This window comes from Mustelus asterias, chromosome 22 (genome assembly GCF_964213995.1).
Source record: "Mustelus asterias chromosome 22, sMusAst1.hap1.1, whole genome shotgun sequence".
Lineage (NCBI taxonomy): Eukaryota > Metazoa > Chordata > Chondrichthyes > Carcharhiniformes > Triakidae > Mustelus > Mustelus asterias.
In genome coordinates this window covers 44,773,456-44,794,854 of record NC_135822.1, presented here as the reverse complement: position 1 = coordinate 44,794,854, position 21,399 = coordinate 44,773,456, and the positions used below count along the sequence as shown (strand labels likewise).

Here is a 21,399-nt window from a genome sequence, read left to right as displayed (position 1 = left end):
TGTGAATATCAGCAATCCGGCAGTGTGAATATCAGCAATCTGGCAGTGTGAATATCAGCAATCTGTCAGTGTGAATGTCAGCAATCCGGCAGTGTGAATATCAGCAATCCGTCAGTGTGAATGTCAGCAATCTGTCAGTGTGAATATCAGCAATCTGTCAGTGTGAATATCAGCAACCTGTCAGTGTGAATGTCAGCAATCTGTCAGTGTGAATGTCAGCAATCTGTCAGTGTGAATGTCAGCAATCTGTCAGTGTGAATATCAGCAATCTGTCAGTGTGAATATCAGCAATCGATCAGTGTGAATATCAGCAATCCGGCAGTGTGAATATCAGCAACCTGTCAGTGTGAATATCAGCAATCTGTCAATGTGAATATCAGCAATCTGTCAGTGTGAATGTCAGCAATCCGGCAGTGTGAATATCAGCAATCTGTCAGTGTGAATATCAGCAATCTGTCGGTGTGAATATCGGCAATCTGTCAGTGTGAATATCAGCAATCCCTCAGTGTGAATATCAGCAATCCCTCAGTATGAATATCAGCAATCTGTCAGCGGGAATATCAGCAATCTGTCACCATGAATATCAGCAATCTCTCAGTATGAATATCAGCAATCCGGCAGTGTGAATATCGGCAATCTGTCACTGTGAATGCGAGCAATCTGTCAGTGAATATCAGCAATCTGTCAGTGTGAATATTCGCAATCTGTCACCATGAATATCAGCAATCTGTCAGTATGAATATCAGCAATCCGGCAGTGTGAATATCGGCAATCTGTCAGTGTGAATATCAGCAATCTGTCAGTGTGAATATCAGCAATCTGTCAGTGTGAATATCAGCAATCTGTCAGCATGAATTTCAGCAATCTGTCAGTGTGAATAACAGCAATCTGTCAGTGTGAATATCAGCAATCTGTCAGTGTGAATATTAGCAAGCTGTCAGTGTGAATATCAGCAATCTGTCAGTGTGAATGTCTGCAATCTGTCAGTGTGAATATCAGCAATCTGTCAGTGTGAATATCAGCAATCTTTCAGTGTGAATATCAGCAATCTCTCAGTCTGAAAATCAGCAATCTGTCAGCGTGAATATCAGCAATCTGTCAGTGTGAATGTCAGCAATCCAGCAGTGTGAATATCAGCAATCTGTCAGTGTGAATATCAGCAATCTGTCAGTGTGAATATCAGCAATCTGCCAGTGAGAATGTCTGCAATCTGTCAGTGTGAATATCAGCAATCTCTCAGTGTGAATATCAGCAATCTCTCAGTGTGAATATGAGCAATCTGTCAGTGTGAATATCGGCAATCTGTCGGTGTGAATATCGGCAATCTGTCAGTGTGAATATCAGCAATCTGTCAGTGTGAATATGAGCAATCTGTCAGTGTGAATATCGGCAATCTGTCGGTGTGAATATCGGCAATCTGTCAGTGTGAATATCAGCAATCTGTCAGTGTGAATATGAGCAATCTGTCAGTGTGAATATCGGCAATCTGTCGGTGTGAATATCGGCAATCTGGCAGTGTGAATATCAGCAACCTGTCAGTGTAAATATCAGCAATCTGTCAGTGTGAATATCAGTAATCTGTCAGTGTGAATATTAGCAGTCCGGCAGTGTGAATATCAGCAATTCGGCAGCGTGAATATCAGCAATCGGTCAGTGTGAATATCAGCAATCTGTCAGTATGAATATCAGCAATCTGTCAGTGTGAACATCAGCAATCTGTCAGTGTGAATATAGTCAATCTGTCAGTGTGAATATCAGCAATCTGTGAGTGAATGACAGCAATCTGTCAGTGTGAATGTCAGCCATCTGTCAGCGTGAAAATCAGCAATCTGTCATTGTGAATGCGAGCACTCTGTCAGTGTGAATATCAGCAATCTGTCAGTGTGAATATCAGCAATTGGTCAGTGTGAATATCAGCAATCTGTCAGTGTGAATATCTGCAATCTGTCAGCATGAACGCGAGCAATCTGTCAGTGTGAATATCAGAAATCTGTCAGCGTGAATATCAGCAACCTGTCAGTATGAATGTCAACAATCTGTCAGTGAGTATATCGGCAATCTGTCAGCGTGAATATCAGCAATCTGTCAGCGTGAATATCAGCATTCTCTCAGTGTGAATATCAGCAATCTGTCAGTGTGAATATCAGCAATCTGTCAGCGTGAATATCAGCAACCTGTCAGTGTGAATATCAGCAATCTGTCAGCGTGAATATCAGCAATCTGTCAGCGTGAATATCAGCAATCTCTCAGTGTGAATTTCAGCAATCTGTCAGTGTGAGTATCAGCAACCTGTCAGTGTGAATATCAACAATCTGTCGGAGTGAAAATCAGCAATCTGTCAGTGTGAATATCAGCAATCTGTCAGTGTGAATATCAGGAATCTGGCAGTGTGAATGTCAGCAATCTGTCAGTGTGAATGTCAGCAATCCGGCAGTGTGAATATCAGCAATCTGTCAGTGTGAATATCAGCAATCTGTCAGTGCGAATGTCAGCAATCTGTCAGTGTGAATATCAGCAATCTGTCAGTGTGAATATCAGCAATCTGTCAGTGAATATCAGCAATCTGTCACTGTGAATGCGAGCAATCTGTCAGTGAATATCAGCAATCTGTCAGTGTGAATATCTGCAATCTGTCAGCGTGAATGCGAGCAATCTGTCAGTGTGAATATCAGCAATCTGCCACTCTGAAAATCAGCAATCTGTCAGTGTGAATATCAGCAATCTGCCACTCTGAAAATCAGCAATCTGTCAACGTGAATAGCAGCAATCTGTCACTGTGAATATCAGCAACCTGTCAGTGTGAATATCAGCAATCTGTCAGTGTGAATATCAGCAATCTGCCACTCTGAAAATCAGCAATCTGTCAGTGTGAATATCAGCAATCTGTCAGTGTGAATATCAGCAATCGGGCAGTGTGAATATCAGCAATCTGTCAGTGTGAATATTAGCAATCTGTCAGTGTTGATGTCAGCAATCCGGCAGTGTGAATATCAGCAATCTGTCAATGTGAATATCAGCAATCTGTCAGTGTCAATATCAGCAATCTCTCAGTGTGAATATCAGCAATCTGGCAGTGTGAATATCAGCAACCTGTCAGTGTAAATATCAGCAATCTGTCAGTGTGAATATCAGTAATCTGTCAGTGTGAATATCAGCAATCCGGCAGTGTGAATATCAGCAATTCGGCAGCGTGAATATCAGCAATCGGTCAGTGTGAATATCAGCAATCTGTCAGTATGAATATCAGCAATCTGTCAGTGTGAATATAGTCAATCTGTCAGTGTGAATGTCAGCAATCTGTGAGTGAATGTCAGCAATTTGTCAGTGTGAATGTCAGCAATTTCTCAGTATGAATATCAGCAATGTGTCAGTGTGAATATCAGCAATCTGTCGGTGTGAATATCAGCAATCTGTGAGTGAATGTCAGCAATCTGTCAGTGTGAATGTCAGCAATCTGTCAGCGTGAATATCAGCAATCTGTCACTGGGAATGCGAGCACTCTGTCAGTGTGAATATCAGCAATCTGTTGGTATGAATATCAGCAATCTGTGAGTGAATGTCAGCAATCTGTCAGTGTGAATGTCAGCAATCTGTCAGCGTGAATATCATCAATCTGTCACTGTGAATGCGAGCACTCTGTCAGTGTGAATATCAGCAATCTGTCAGTGTGAATATCAGCAATTGGTCAGTGTGAATATCAGCAATCTGTCAGTGTGACTATCTACAATCTATCAGCGTGACTATCTACAATCTGTCAGCATGAACGCGAGCAATCTGTCAGTGTGGATATCGGCAATCTGTCAGCGTGAATATCAGCAATCTGTCAGCGTGAATATCAGTATTCTCTCAGTGTGAATATCAGCAATCTGTCAGTGTGAATATCAGGAATCTGGCAGTGTGAATGTCAGCAATCTGGCAGTGTGAATGTCAGCAATCCGGCAGTGTGAATATCAACAATCTGTCAGTGTGAATATCAGCAATCTGTCAGTGTGAATGTCAGCAATCTGTCAGTGTGAATATCAACAATCTGTCAGTGTGAATATCAGCAATCTGTCAGTGAATATCAGCAATCTGTCACTGTGAATATCTGCAATCTGTCAGCGTGAATGCGAGCAATCTGTCAGTGTGAATATCAGCAATCTGTCAGCGTGAATATCAGCAATCTGCCACTCTGAAAATCAGCAATCTGTCAACGTGAATATCAGCAATCTGTCAGTGTGAATATCAGCAATCTGTCAGTGTGAATATCAGCAATCGGGCAGTGTGAATATCAGCAATCTGTCAGTGTGAATATCAGCAATTGGTCAGTGTGAATATCAGCAATCTGTCAGTGTGAATATCAGCAATTGGTCAGTGTGAATATCAGCAATCTGTCAGTGTGAATATCAGCAATTGGTCAGTGTGAATATCAGCAATCTGTCAGTGTGAATATCTGCAATCTGTCAGCATGAACGCGAGCAATCTGTCAGTGTGAATATCAGAAATCTGTCAGCGTGAATATCAGAAATCTGTCAATGTGAATATCAGCAATCTGTCAGTATGAATATCAGCAATCTGTCAGTGTGAATATAGTCAATCTGTCAGTGTGAATGTCAGCAATCTGTGAGTGAATGTCAGCAATTTGTCAGTGTGAATGTCAGCAATTTCTCAGTATGAACATCAGCAATGTGTCAGTGTGAATATCAGCAATCTGTCGGTGTGAATATCAGCAATCTGTGAGTGAATGTCAGCAATCTGTCAGTGTGAATGTCAGCAATCTGTCAGCGTGAATATCAGCAATCTGTCACTGGGAATGCGAGCACTCTGTCAGTGTGAATATCAGCAATCTGTTGGTATGAATATCAGCAATCTGTGAGTGAATGTCAGCAATCTGTCAGTGTGAATGTCAGCAATCTGTCAGCGTGAATATCATCAATCTGTCACTGTGAATGCGAGCACTCTGTCAGTGTGAATATCAGCAATCTGTCAGTGTGAATATCAGCAATTGGTCAGTGTGAATATCAGCAATCTGTCAGTGTGACTATCTACAATCTGTCAGCGTGACTATCTACAATCTGTCAGCATGAACGCGAGCAATCTGTCAGTGTGGATATCGGCAATCTGTCAGCGTGAATATCAGCAATCTGTCAGCGTGAATATCAGTATTCTCTCAGTGTGAATATCAGCAATCTGTCAGTGTGAATATCAGGAATCTGGCAGTGTGAATGTCAGCAATCTGTCAGTGTGAATGTCAGCAATCCGGCAGTGTGAATATCAACAATCTGTCAGTGTGAATATCAGCAATCTCTCAGTGTGAATATCAGCAATCTGCCAGTGTGAGTATCAGCAACCTGTCAGTGTGAATATCAACAATCTGTCGGAGTGAAAATCAGCAATCTGTCAGTGTGAATATCAGCAATCTGTCAGTGTGAATATCAGGAATCTGGCAGTGTGAATGTCAGCAATCTGTCAGTGTGAATGTCAGCAATCCGGCAGTGTGAATATCAACAATCTGTCAGTGTGAATATCAGCAATCTGTCAGTGTGAATGTCAGCAATCTGTCAGTGTGAATATCAGCAATCTGTCAGTGTGAATATCAGCAATCTGTCAGTGAATATCAGCAATCTGTCACTGTGAATGCGAGCAATCTGTCAGTGAATATCAGCAATCTGTCAGTGTGAATATCTGCAATCTGTCAGCGTGAATGCGAGCAATCTGTCAGTGTGAATATCAGCAATCTGTCAGTGTGAATATCAGCAATCTGCCACTCTGAAAATCAGCAATCTGTCAGTGTGAATATCAGAAATCTGTCAGCGTGAATATCAGCAATCTGTCAATGTGAATATCAGCAATCTGTCAGTGTGAATATCAGCAATCTCTCAGTGTGAATATCAGCAATCTGGCAGTGTGAATATCAGCAACCTGTCAGTGTAAATATCAGCAATCTGTCAGTGTGAATATCAGTAATCTGTCAGTGTGAATATCAGCAGTCCGGCAGTGTGAATATCAGCAATTCGGCAGCGTGAATATCAGCAATCGGTCAGTGTGAATATCAGCAATCTGTCAGTATGAATATCAGCAATCTGTCAGTGTGAACATCAGCAATCTGTCAGTGTGAATATAGTCAATCTGTCAGTGTGAATATCAGCAATCTGTGAGTGAATGACAGCAATCTGTCAGTGTGAATGTCAGCCATCTGTCAGCGTGAAAATCAGCAATCTGTCATTGTGAATGCGAGCACTCTGTCAGTGTGAATATCAGCAATCTGTCAGTGTGAATATCAGCAATTGGTCAGTGTGAATATCAGCAATCTGTCAGTGTGAATATCTGCAATCTGTCAGCATGAACGCGAGCAATCTGTCAGTGTGAATATCAGAAATCTGTCAGCGTGAATATCAGCAACCTGTCAGTATGAATGTCAACAATCTGTCAGTGAGTATATCGGCAATCTGTCAGCGTGAATATCAGCAATCTGTCAGCGTGAATATCAGCATTCTCTCAGTGTGAATATCAGCAATCTGTCAGTGTGAATATCAGCAATCTGTCAGCGTGAATATCAGCAACCTGTCAGTGTGAATATCAGCAATCTGTCAGCGTGAATATCAGCAATCTGTCAGCGTGAATATCAGCAATCTCTCAGTGTGAATTTCAGCAATCTGTCAGTGTGAGTATCAGCAACCTGTCAGTGTGAATATCAACAATCTGTCGGAGTGAAAATCAGCAATCTGTCAGTGTGAATATCAGCAATCTGTCAGTGTGAATATCAGGAATCTGGCAGTGTGAATGTCAGCAATCTGTCAGTGTGAATGTCAGCAATCCGGCAGTGTGAATATCAGCAATCTGTCAGTGTGAATATCAGCAATCTGTCAGTGCGAATGTCAGCAATCTGTCAGTGTGAATATCAGCAATCTGTCAGTGTGAATATCAGCAATCTGTCAGTGAATATCAGCAATCTGTCACTGTGAATGCGAGCAATCTGTCAGTGAATATCAGCAATCTGTCAGTGTGAATATCTGCAATCTGTCAGCGTGAATGCGAGCAATCTGTCAGTGTGAATATCAGCAATCTGTCAGTGTGAATATCAGCAATCTGCCACTCTGAAAATCAGCAATCTGTCAACGTGAATAGCAGCAATCTGTCAGTGTGAATATCAGCAACCTGTCAGTGTGAATATCAGCAATCTGTCAGTGTGAATATCAGCAATCTGCCACTCTGAAAATCAGCAATCTGTCAGTGTGAATATCAGCAATCTGTCAGTGTGAATATCAGCAATCGGGCAGTGTGAATATCAGCAATCTGTCAGTGTGAATATCAGCAATCTGTCAGTGTGAATGTCAGCAATCCGGCAGTGTGAATATCAGCAATCTGTCAATGTGAATATCAGCAATCTGTCAGTGTCAATATCAGCAATCTCTCAGTGTGAATATCAGCAATCTGGCAGTGTGAATATCAGCAACCTGTCAGTGTAAATATCAGCAATCTGTCAGTGTGAATATCAGTAATCTGTCAGTGTGAATATCAGCAATCCGGCAGTGTGAATATCAGCAATTCGGCAGCGTGAATATCAGCAATCGGTCAGTGTGAATATCAGCAATCTGTCAGTATGAATATCAGCAATCTGTCAGTGTGAATATAGTCAATCTGTCAGTGTGAATGTCAGCAATCTGTGAGTGAATGTCAGCAATTTGTCAGTGTGAATGTCAGCAATTTCTCAGTATGAATATCAGCAATGTGTCAGTGTGAATATCAGCAATCTGTCGGTGTGAATATCAGCAATCTGTGAGTGAATGTCAGCAATCTGTCAGTGTGAATGTCAGCAATCTGTCAGTGTGAATATCAGCAATCTGTTGGTATGAATATCAGCAATCTGTGAGTGAATGTCAGCAATCTGTCAGTGTGAATGTCAGCAATCTGTCAGCGTGAATATCATCAATCTGTCACTGTGAATGCGAGCACTCTGTCAGTGTGAATATCAGCAATCTGTCAGTGTGAATATCAGCAATTGGTCAGTGTGAATATCAGCAATCTGTCAGTGTGACTATCTACAATCTGTCAGCGTGACTATCTACAATCTGTCAGCATGAACGCGAGCAATCTGTCAGTGTGGATATCGGCAATCTGTCAGCGTGAATATCAGCAATCTGTCAGCGTGAATATCAGCATTCTCTCAGTGTGAATATCAGCAATCTGTCAGTGTGAATATCAGGAATCTGGCAGTGTGAATGTCAGCAATCTGTCAGTGTGAATGTCAGCAATCCGGCAGTGTGAATATCAACAATCTGTCAGTGTGAATATCAGCAATCTGTCAGTGTGAATGTCAGCAATCTGTCAGTGTGAATATCAACAATCTGTCAGTGTGAATATCAGCAATCTGTCAGTGAATATCAGCAATCTGTCACTGTGAATATCTGCAATCTGTCAGCGTGAATGCGAGCAATCTGTCAGTGTGAATATCAGCAATCTGTCAGTGTGAATATCAGCAAACTGCCACTCTGAAAATCAGCAATCTGTCAACGTGAATATCAGCAATCTGTCAGTGTGAATATCAGCAATCTGTCAGTGTGAATATCAGCAATCGGGCAGTGTGAATATCAGCAATCTGTCAGTGTGAATATCAGCAATTGGTCAGTGTGAATATCAGCAATCTGTCAGTGTGAATATCAGCAATCTGTCAGTGTGAATATCAGCAATTGGTCAGTGTGAATATCAGCAATCTGTCAGTGTGAATATCTGCAATCTGTCAGCATGAACGCGAGCAATCTGTCAGTGTGAATATCAGAAATCTGTCAGCGTGAATATCAGAAATCTGTCAATGTGAATATCAGCAATCTGTCAGTGTGAATATCAGCAATCTCTCAGTGTGAATATCAGCAATCTGGCAGTGTGAATATCAGCAACCTGTCAGTGTAAATATCAGCAATCTGTCAGTGTGAATATCAGTAATCTGTCAGTGTGAATATCAGCAGTCCGGCAGTGTGAATATCAGCAATTCGGCAGCGTGAATATCAGCAATCAGTCAGTATGAATATCAGCAATCTGTCAGTGTGAACATCAGCAATCTGTCAGTGTGAATATAGTCAATCTGTCAGTGTGAATATCAGCAATCTGTGAGTGAATGACAGCAATCTGTCAGTGTGAATGTCAGCCATCTGTCAGCGTGAAAATCAGCAATCTGTCATTGTGAATGCGAGCACTCTGTCAGTGTGAATATCAGCAATCTGTCAGTGTGAATATCAGCAATTGGTCAGTGTGAATATCAGCAATCTGTCAGTGTGAATATCTGCAATCTGTCAGCATGAACGCGAGCAATCTGTCAGTGTGAATATCAGAAATCTGTCAGCGTGAATATCAGCAACCTGACAATATGAATGTCAACAATCTGTCAGTGAGTATATCGGCAATCTGTCAGCGTGAATATCAGCAATCTGTCAGCGTGAATATCAGCATTCTCTCAGTGTGAATATGAGCAATCTGTCAGTGTGAATATCAGCAATCTGTCAGCGTGAATATCAGCAATTTCTCAGTGTGAATATCAGCAATCTGTCAATGTGAATATCAGCAATCTGTCAGTGTGAATATCAGCAATCTGTCAGTGTGAATGTCAGCAATCCGGCAGTGTGAATATCAGCAATCTGTCAGTGTGAATATCAGCAATCTGTCAGTGTGAATATCAGCAATCTGTCAGTGTGAATGTCTGCAATCTGTCAGTGTGAACATCAGCAATCTGTCAGTGTAAATATCAGCAATCTCTCAGTGTGAATATCAGCAATCTCTCAGTCTGAATATCAGCAATCTGTCAGTGTGAATATCAGCAATCTGTCGGTGTGAATATCGGGAATCTGTCAGTGTGAATATCAGCAATCTGTCAGTGTGAATATCAGCAATCCCTCAGTGTGAATATCAGCAATCGCTCAGTGTGAGTATCAGCAATCTGTCAGTGTGAATATCAGCAATCTGTCAGTGTGAATATCAGCAATCTGTCAGTGTGAATATCAGCAATCTGTCACCATGAATATCAGCAATCTCTCAGTATGAATATCAGCAATCCGGCAGTGTGAATATCGGCAATCTGTCACTGTGAATGCGAGCAATCTGTCAGTGAATATCAGCAATCTGTCAGTGTGAATATTCGCAATCTGTCACCATGAATATCAGCAATCTGTCAGTGTGAATGTCAGCAATCTCTCAGTCTGAATATCAGCAATCTGTCAGTGTGAATATCAGCAATCCCTCAGTGTGAATATCAGCAATCCCTGAGTGTGAATATCAGCAATCCGGCAGTGTGAATATCGGCAATCTGTCACTGTGAATGCGAGCAATCTGTCACCATGAATATCAGCAATCTGTCAGTGTGAATATCAGCAATCTCTCAGTATGAATATCAGCTATCCGGCAGTGTGAATATCGGCAATCAGTCAGGGTGAATATCAGCAATCTGTCAGTGTGAATATCAGCAATCTGTCACTGTGAATGCGAGCAATCTGTCAGTGAATATCAGCAATCTGTCAGTGTGAATATCTGCAATCTGTCAGCGTGAATGCGGGCAATCTGTCAGTGTGAATATCAGCAATCTGTCAGTGTGATTATCAGCAATCCGGCAGTGTGAATATCAAGAATCTGTCAGTGTGAATATCGGCAATCCGGCAGTGTGAATATCAGCAATCAGTCAGTGTGAATGTCAGCAATCCGGCAGTGTGAATATCAGCAATCTGTCAGTGTGAATATCAGCAATCCGGCAGTGTGAATATCAGCAATCTGGCAGTGTGAATATCAGCAATCTGTCAGTGTGAATGTCAGCAATCCGGCAGTGTGAATATCAGCAATCCGTCAGTGTGAATGTCAGCAATCTGTCAGTGTGAATATCAGCAATCTGTCAGTGTGAATATCAGCAACCTGTCAGTGTGAATATCAGCAACCTGTCAGTGTGAATGTCAGCAATCTGTCAGTGTGAATGTCAGCAATCTGTCAGTGTGAATGTCAGCAATCTGTCAGTGTGAATATCAGCAATCTGTCAGTGTGAATATCAGCAATCGATCAGTGTGAATATCAGCAATCCGGCAGTGTGAATATCAGCAACCTGTCAGTGTGAATATCAGCAATCTGTCAATGTGAATATCAGCAATCTGTCAGTGTGAATGTCAGCAATCCGGCAGTGTGAATATCAGCAATCTGTCAGTGTGAATATCAGCAATCTGTCGGTGTGAATATCGGCAATCTGTCAGTGTGAATATCAGCAATCTGTCAGTGTGAATATCAGCAATCCCTCAGTGTGAATATCAGCAATCCCTCAGTATGAATATCAGCAATCTGTCAGCGGGAATATCAGCAATCTGTCACCATGAATATCAGCAATCTCTCAGTATGAATATCAGCAATCCGGCAGTGTGAATATCGGCAATCTGTCACTGTGAATGCGAGCAATCTGTCAGTGAATATCAGCAATCTGTCAGTGTGAATATTCGCAATCTGTCACCATGAATATCAGCAATCTGTCAGTATGAATATCAGCAATCCGGCAGTGTGAATATCGGCAATCTGTCAGTGTGAATATCAGCAATCTGTCAGTGTGAATATCAGCAATCTGTCAGTGTGAATATCAGCAATCTGTCAGCATGAATATCAGCAATCTGTCAGTGTGAATAACAGCAATCTGTCAGTGTGAATATTAGCAATCTGTCAGTGTGAATATCAGCAATCTGTCAGTGTGAATGTCTGCAATCTGTCAGTGTGAATGTCTGCAATCTGTCAGTGTAAATATCAGCAATCTGTCAGTGTGAATATCAGCAATCTTTCAGTGTGAATATCAGCAATCTCTCAGTCTGAAAATCAGCAATCTGTCAGCGTGAATATCAGCAATCTGTCAGTGTGAATGTCAGCAATCCAGCAGTGTGAATATCAGCAATCTGTCAGTGTGAATATCAGCAATCTGTCAGTGTGAATATCAGCAATCTGCCAGTGAGAATGTCTGCAATCTGTCAGTGTGAATATCAGCAATCTGTCAGTGTAAATATCAGCAATCTCTCAGTGTGAATATCAGCAATCTCTCAGTGTGAATATGAGCAATCTGTCAGTGTGAATATCGGCAATCTGTCGGTGTGAATATCGGCAATCTGTCAGTGTGAATATCAGCAATCTGTCAGTGTGAATATCAGCAATCCCTCAGTGTGAATATCAGCAATCGCTCAGTGTGAATATCAGCAATCTGTCAGTGTCAATATCAGCAATCTGTCAGTGTGAATGTCAGCAATCTGTCAGTGTGAATATCAGCAAACTGTCAGTGAATATCAGCAATCTGTCACTGTGAATGCGAGCAATCTGTCAGTGAATATCAGTAATCTGTCAGTGTGAATATCAGCAATTTCTCAGTATGAATATCAGCAATCCGGCAGTGTGAATATCGGCAATCTGTCAGTGTGAATATCAGCAATCTGTCAGTGTGAATATCAGCGATCTCTCAGTATGAATATCACTAATCTCTCAGTGTGAATATCAGCAATCTGTCAGTGTGAATATCACCAATCTCTCAGTGTGAATATCACCAATCTGTCACTGTGAATGCGAGCAATCTGTCAGTGAATATCAGCAATCTGTCAGTGTGAATATCTGCAATCTGTCAGCGTGAATGCGAGCAATCTGTCAGTGTGAATATCAGCAATCTCTCAGCATGAATATCACCAATCTCTCAGTATGAATATCACCAATCTGTCGGTGTGAATATCAGCAATCTCTCAGCATGAATATCACTAATCTCTCAGTGTGAATATCACCAATCTGTCGGTGTGAATATCACCAATCTCTCAGTGTGAATATCACCAATCTGTAGGTGTGAATGTCAGCAATCTCTCAGTATGAATATCACCAATCTCTCAGTATGAATATCACCAATCTCTCAGTATGAATATCACCAACCTGTCGGTGTGAATATCAGCAATCTCTCAGTATGAATATCACCAATCTCTCAGTATGAGTATCACCAATCTGTCGGTGTGAATATCACCAATCTCTCAGTATGAATATCACTAATCTCTCAGTGTGAATATCACCAATCTCTCAGTATGAATATCACCAATCTGTCAGTATGAATGTCAGCAATCTGTCAGTGTGAATATCAGCAATCTGTCAGCATGAATATCAGCAATCTGTCAGTGTGAATATCAGCAATCTGTCAGTGTGAATATTAGCAATATGTCATCATGAATATCAGCAACCTGTCAGTGTGAATGTCTGCAATCTGTCAGTGTGAATATCAGCAATCTGTCAGTGTAAATATCAGCAATTTCTCAGTGTGAATATCAGCAATCTCTCAGCCTGAATATCAGCAATCTGTCAGTGTGAATATCAGCAATCTGTCAGTGTGAATGTCAGCAATCCGGCAGTGTGAATATCAGCAATCTGTCAGTGTGAATATCAGCAATCTGTCACCGTGAATATCAGCAATCTGTCAGTGTGAATGTCTGCAGTCTGTCAGTGTGAATATCAGCAATCTGTCAGTGTAAATATCAGCAATCTCTCAGTGTGAATATCAGCAATCTCTCAGTCTGAATATCAGCAATCTGTCAGTCTGAATATCAGCAATCTGTCAGTGTGAATATCGGGAATCTGTCAGTGTGAATATCAGCAACCTGTCAGTGTGAATATCAGCAATCTGTCAGTATGAATATCAGCAATCCGGCAGTGTGAATATCGGCAATCTGTCACTGTGAATGCGAGCAATCTGTCAGTGAATATCAGCAATCTGTCAGTGTGAATATTCGCAATCTGTCACCATGAATATCAGCAATCTGTCAGTGTGAATATCAGCAATCTCTCAGACTGAATATCAGCAATCTGTCAGTGTGAATATCAGCAATCTGTCAGTATGAATATCAGCAATCTGTCAGTGTGAATATCAGCAATCTGTCAGTGTGAATATCAGCAATCTGTCAGTATGAATATCAGCAATCTGTCAGTGTGAATATCAGCAATCTGTCAGTGTGAATATCAGCGATCCCTCAGTGTGAATATCAGCAATCGCTCAGTGTGAATATCAGCAATCCGGCAGTGTGAATATCGGCAATCTGACACTGTGAATGCGAGCAATCTATCACCACGAATATCAGCAATCTGTCAGTGTGAATATCAGCAATCTCTCAGTATGAATATCAGCTATCCGGCAGTGTGAATATCGGCAATCTGTCAGTGTGAATATCAGCAATCTGTCACTGTGAATGCGAGCAATCTGTCAGTGAATATCAGCAATCTGTCAGTGTGAATATCTGCAATCTGTCAGCGTGAATGCGGGCAATCTGTCAGTGTGAATATCAGCAATCTATCAGTGTGATTATCAGCAATCCGGCAGTGTGAATATCAAGAATCTGTCAGTGTGAATATCGGCAATCCGGCAGTGAGAATATCGGCAATCCGGCAGTGTGAATATCAGCAATCTGTCAGTGTGAATGTCAGCAATCCGGCAGTGTGAATATCAGCAATCTGTCAGTGTGAATATCAGCAATCCGGCAGTGTGAATATCAGCAATTCGGCAGTGTGAATATCAGCAATCCGTCAGTGTGAATGTCAGCAATCTGTCAGTGTGAATATCAGCAACCTGTCAGTGTGAATATCAGCAACCTGTCAGTGTGAATGTCAGCAATCTGTCAGTGTGAATGTCAGCAATCTGTCAGTGTGAATATCAGCAATCTGTCAGTGTGAATATCAGCAATCGATCAGTGTGAATATCAGCAATCCGGCAGTGTGAATATCAGCAACCTGTCAGTGTGAATATCAGCAATCTGTCAATGTGAATATCAGCAATCTGTCAGTGTGAATATCAGCAATCGATCAGTGTTAATATCAGCAATCCGGCAGTGTGAATATCAGCAACCTGTCAGTGTGAATATCAGCAATCTGTCAATGTGAATATCAGCAATCGCTCAGTGTGAATATCAGCAATCTGTCAGTGTGAATATCAGCAATCTGTCGGTGTGAATATCGGCAATCTGTCAGTGTGAATATCAGCAATCTGTCAGTGTGAATATCAGCAATCCCTCAGTGTGAATATCAGCAATCCCTCAGTATGAATATCAGCAATCTGTCAGTGTGAATATCAGCAATCTGTCAGCGTGAATATCAGCAATCTGTCACCATGAGTATCAGCAATCTCTCAGTATGAATATCAGCAATCCGGCAGTGTGAATATCGGCAATCTGTCACTGTGAATGCGAGCAATCTGTCAGTGAATATCAGCAATCTGTCAGTGTGAATATTCGCAATCTGTCACCATGAATATCAGCAATCTGTCAGTATGAATATCAGCAATCCGGCAGTGTGAATATCGGCAATCTGTCAGTGTGAATATCAGCAATCTGTCAGTGTGAATATCAGCAATCTGTCACTGTGAATGCGAGCAATCTGTCAGTGAATATCAGCAATCTGTCAGTGTGAATATCTGCAATCTGTCAGCGTGAATGCGGGCAATCTGTCAGTGTGAATATCAGCAATCTGTCAGTGTGAATATCAGCAATCTATCAGTGTGATTATCAGCAATCCGGCAGTGTGAATATCAGGAATCTGTCAGTGTGAATATCGGCAATCTGTCAGTATGAATGTCAGCAATCGGTCAGTGTGAATATCAGTAATCTCTCAGTGTGAATATCGGTAGTCCGGCAGTGTGCATATCAGCAATCTGTCAGTGTGAATGTCAGCAATCCGGCAGTGTGAATGTCAGCAATCTGTCAGCGTGAATATCAGCAATCCGGCAGTGTGAATGTCAGCAATCTGTCAGCGTGAATATCAGCAATCCGGCAGTGTGAATGTCAGCAATCTGTCAGCGTGAATATCAGCAATCCGGCAGTGTGAATATCAGCAATCTGTCAGTGTGAATGTCAGCAATCCGGCAGTGTGAATGTCAGCAATCTGTCAGCGTGAATATCAGCAATCCGGCAGTGTGAATATCAGCAATCTGTCGGTGTGAATATCAGCAATCTATCAGTGTGATTATCAGCAATCCGGCAGTGTGAATATCAGGAATCTGTCAGTGTGAATATCGGCAATCTGTCAGTGTGAATATCAGCAATACGGCAGTGTGAATATCAGGAATCTGTCAGTGTGAATATCAGCAATCCAGCAGTGTGAATATCAGCAATCTGTCAGTGTGAATGTCAGCAATCGGTCAGTGTGAATATCAGCAATCTCTCAGTGTGAATATCAGCAATCTGTCAGTGTGAATATCAGCAATCTGTCAGCGTGAATGTCAGCAATCGGTCAGTGTGAATATCAGCAATCTCTCAGTGTGAATATCAGCAATCTGTCAGTGTGAATATCAGCAATCTCTCAGTGTGAATATCAGCAATCCGGCAGTGTGAATATCAGCAATCTGTCGGTGTGAATATCAGCAATCTGGCAGTGTGAATATCAGCAATCTGTCAGCGTGAATATCAGCAATCTGTCAGTGTGAATATCAGCAATCCGGCAGTGTGAATATCAGCAATCTGTCAGCGTGAATATCAGCAATCGCTCAGTGTGAATATCAGCAATCCGGCAGTGTGAATATCAGCAATCTGTCAGTGTGAATGTCAGCAATCGGTCAGTGTGAATATCAGCAATCTCTCAGTTTGAATATCAGCAATCTGGCAGTGTGAATATCAGCAATCTGTCAGTGTGAATATCAGCAATCTGTCAGCGTGAATGTCAGCAATCGGTCAGTGTGAATATCAGCAATCTCTCAGTGTGAATATCAGCAATCTGTCAGTGTGAATATCAGCAATCTCTCAGTGTGAATATCAGCAATCCGGCAGTGTGAATATCAGCAATCTGTCGGTGTGAATATCAGCAATCTGGCAGTGTGAATATCAGCAATCTGTCAGCGTGAATATCAGCAATCTGTCAGTGTGAATATCAGCAATCCGGCAGTGTGAATATCAGCAATCTGTCAGCGTGAATATCAGCAATCGCTCAGTGTGAATATCAGCAATCTGTCAACGTGAATGTCAGCAACCTGTCACTGCAAATTTGACGTCACCCTCACAGTACGGAATACTGTGAATCTCTGTGCCCTCGCTGCATAAAATATTGGGAATCACTGCACCTTCACTGTATCGAAAATGAAATTTGGGTTGGAATGTGGGAGGGGACATGGATCGGGTGTGGCCTTGTGTGCATTAGCGGCAATTTCTGTGAGATCATAACCCTCTTTCTGCCTCCTTGCCTGGCTTTCTAAATCCATCCCTTGATGCCGAGTGCCCAGTTTTCCACTGCCCAATGAGGCCTGGCACTGAGCTGGGTCTGGCCACTATCCACCATCTTGGTGGGGCTACATGCAGTCCCGGTCATGTCCTCTGCTGTGGTCTGGCACTGCCGCCCAATTTGATTGGCTGATTCTCAAATTCCACCCTGATTGGCTGACAGCTGCTTATGGCAGAACCTCCTTCCACTGAGGGTCGCAAGTGTGCACAGGGGCTGCTGGGACGACAAGGCTGCAGTCTTTCCTCAGCTTGGCTGCATTGCGACTGAGCTGTGTACAGTCTGTGGGGTGGGGCCAGCAGCCTGCCACCATGTTGATCACATTAGTTCAAGTTTATTTATTAGTGTCACAAGTCGGCTTACATTAACACTGCAATGAAGTTACTGTGAAAATCCCCTAGTTGCCACACTCCGGCGCCTGTTCGGGTATACTGAGGGAGAATTTAGTATGGTCAATGCCCCAACCAGCACTTCTTTCGGACTGTGGACGGAAACCGGAGCACCTGGAGGAAACCCATGGAGGCACAGGGAGAACGTTTAGAGAACTGCAACTGAGATACAGTGGGGTTATCTGAGGTGATTTAGTCTCCTCATTGACCAGGCATCCTCTTCACACCCCCACACACACACAAACTCAATGTCAGCCAGAGACAAGCTGTGTTTATGATTAGATTTCTTACCAGCTTGATTGGTGGTAATGTTGACAGAAGCGAAGTGAGGCGGGTAAGGGCTCTGATCAGACACTCCGTTCACAGACTGGATCTCGAAGGTGTACTGTGTGTGTGCCAGAAGATCACTGATGTATACACGAGGCTCAGTCAAGCCCAGTTGACGGGGGACAAATTGCACATTATCCCCACACCGGGTGCAGGCCCCTCCGCCCGAATTGCAGCTCTTACAGATCACGTTGTAAACCACATCTTCCCGTCCACCTGTCTCGTAGGGAGGAGACCACTCCAAGTTCAGGGATGTTTCATTCACACTGGAGATTACTGCCGTTGGTGCTGAGGGCGTTGCTTTGGAAAAAAAACCCAAAAATTCAAGCTGTTAGTTCCTATCATAACAATTCATAGTCAGTGCCAGAATTGTACCTCACATATCTATGACTCCTAAATGTAGTTAATACCAAAAGTGTCTTGGGCAAATTCCATCAGGTGCAAGCATTAACTGCATTGTTTTTCTCCCAGTATTCTGTCCAATGAGGGTGGAGTGATTCCCAGTATTCTGTACAGTGGGAGTGCAGTGATTCCCAGTATTCAGTACAGTGAGGGTGCAGTGATTCCCAACAGTCTATACAGTGAGGTTGCAGTGCCCATACAGTGAAGGTGCAGTGATTCCAAGTATTCTGTACAGTGAGGGTGCAGTGATTCCCAGTATTCTGTACAGTGAGGGTGCAGTGATTCCCAGTGTCGATACAGTGAGGGTGCAGTGATTCCCAGTATTCTGTACAGTGAGGTTGCAGTGATTCCCAGTGTCCATACAGTGAGGGTGCATGGATTCCCAGTATTCTGTACAGTGAGGTTGCAGTGATTCCCAGTGTTCATACAGTGAGGGTGCAGCGATTCCCAGTGTCCATACAGTGAGGGTGCAGCGATTCCCAGTATTCTATAGAGTAAGGGTGCAGTGATTCCCAGTGTCCCTGCAGTGAGCCATAGAGTCATAGAGGTTTAAAACATGGAAACAGGCCCTTCGGCCCAATTTGACAATGCCGCCCCTTTATTTTAAAGCCCTAAGCTCATCCCAATTGCCTACATTTGGCCCATATCCCTCTATACCCATCTCACCCATGTAACTGTCTAAATGCTTTTTAAAAGACAAAATTGTACCCGCCTCTACTACTACCTCTGGCAGCTTGTCCCAGGCACTCACCGTCCTTCTGTGAAGAAATTGCCCTTCTGGACCCTTTTGTATCTCTCCCCTCTCACCTTAAACCCATGCCCTCCAGTTTTAGACTCCCCTACCTTTGGAAAAAGATATTGACTATCTACATGATCTATGCCCCTCATTATTTTATAGACCTCTATAAGATCGCCCCTCAGCTTCTACGCTCCAGAGATAAAAGTCCCAGTCTATCCAGCCTCTCCTTGTAACTCAAACCATCAAGTCCCGATAGCATCCTAGTAAACATTTTCTGCACTCTTCCTAGTTTAATAATATATTTTCTATAATAGGGTGACCAGAATGTACACAGAATTCCAAGTATGGCCTTACCAATATCTTGTACAACTTCAACAAGATGTCCCAACTCCTGTATTCAATGTTCTGACCAATGAACCCAAGCATGCTGAATGCTTTCTTCACCACTCTGTGCAATGATTCCCAGTATTCTGTACAGTGAGGTTGCAAGGATTCCCAGCGTCCATACAGTGGACTGCAGTGATTGTCAGTGTCCATACATTGAGGGTGCAGCGATTCCCTTTATTCTCTAAAGTGAGGGTGCAGCGATTCCCAGTATTGTGTACAGTGAGGGTGCAGTGATTCTCAGTGTCCATACAGTGAGGGTGCAGTGATTCCCAGTGTCCATACAGTGAGGGTGCAGTGATTCCCAGTATTGTGTACAGTGAGGGTGCAGTGATTCCCAGTGTTCATACAGTGAGGGTGCAGTGATTTCCAGTATTCTGTACAGTGATGGTGCAGTGATTTCCAGTATTCTGTACAGTGAGGGTGCAGTGATTTCCAGTATCCATACAGTGAAGATATAGTTACTCCCAGTGTCCATATAGTGAAGGACCAGTGATTTCCAGCGTCCATACAGTTAAGGTGCAGTGATTTCCAGCATCCATACAGTTAAGGTGCAGTGATTCCCAGTGTCCACACAGTGAGGGTGCAGTGATTCCCAGTATTCTGCACAGTCAGGATGCAGTGATTCCCAGTATTCAGCACAGTGAGGGTGCAGTGATTCCCAGTATCCATGCAGTGAAGGTACAGTTGCTCCCAGTGTCCATACAGTGAAGGAGCAGTGATTTCCAGCATCCACACAGTGAGGGTGCAGTGATTCCCAGTATTCAGTACAGTGAGGGTGCAGTGATTCCCAGTATTCTGCACAGTGAGGGTGCAGTAATTCCCAGTATTCAGTACAGTGCGGGTGCAATGATTCCCAGTATTCTGCACAGTGAGGGTGCAGTGATTCCCAGTATTCAGTACAGTGAGGGTGCAGTGATTCCCAGTATTCTGTATAGTGAGAACATAGAACATAGAACATAACAGCGCAGTACAGGCCCTTCGGCCCTCGATGTTGCGCCGACCAGTGAAACCAATCTAAAGCCCCTCTAATCTACACTGTTCCAATATCATCCATATATTTATCCAATAACCATTTGAATGCTCTTAATGTTGACGAGTCCACTACTGCTGCAGGCAGGGCATTCCACGCCCAAATCAAACCAGAAAATGGTTTGTCCATTAAATCATAGAATCCTGCAGGAGGTCATTTGGCCCATCGAGCCTGCACTGAACAATCCCACCCAGGCCCTATCCCTCTATTTACCCTAATCCCCCTGACACTAAAGGCAATTTAGCATGGCCAATCAACCCAATTTCGTTATTATCTTCACATTGAAATTTTCCTCAAATCCCTCCTAAATTTCGCCAGGGAAGTTTTCTTGATTGATGCCTTGAATGAATTGTATATGAGGATAGGTTAGACTGGCTGGGCTTGTTTCCATTGAGGTTTAGAAGAGTGAGTGGTGACTTAATTGTAGTCAATAAGTGCCTGAACTGTATTGACAAGGTGGACGTGGGGCAGAATGTTTCCTCTTCTGAGTGAGTCTCAGAGGGTTGTATGACTTTGGAACTCTCTGCCTCAGAAGGTGGTGGAGGCGGGTCACTGAATATTTTTAAGGCAAAGGTATTAAGGCAAAAATATTCTTGTTAGGCAAGGGAATCAAAGGGGTAGATAGGAATATGGAACTCAACACAGAAATAGAACTTACTGAATGGCAGAGCAGGCTCAAGGAAGTGAATGGCATACTTCTGTTTCTATTATGTTTGTACGCATGTTCATATGGACTTGGGTATACAGGGCATAATACAGTTTCTTGTACCAACATTGATCACTTCACTCTGCACTGTGTTAGATTTTATCGTGATGTGGAGATGCCAGCGTTGGACTGGGGTAAACACAGTAAGAGTTTTAACAACACCAGGTTAAAGTCCAACAGGTTTATTTGGTAGCAAATGCCATTAGCTTTCGGAGCGCTGCTG

General features: G+C 42.8%; 1 protein-coding gene across 1 annotated transcript in view; it reads right to left on the bottom strand.

The window, feature by feature from the left end:
* The window catches only part of LOC144509694 (ephrin type-B receptor 2), a 1,012,102-nt gene that overhangs the window by 675,509 nt on the left and 315,194 nt on the right, over positions 1–21,399 (bottom strand). The window contains exon 6 of the mRNA XM_078238477.1: positions 17,877–18,212. Coding sequence (XP_078094603.1) covers positions 17,877–18,212 — 336 coding nt within the window. The remainder of the gene's footprint in view (positions 1–17,876; positions 18,213–21,399) is intronic.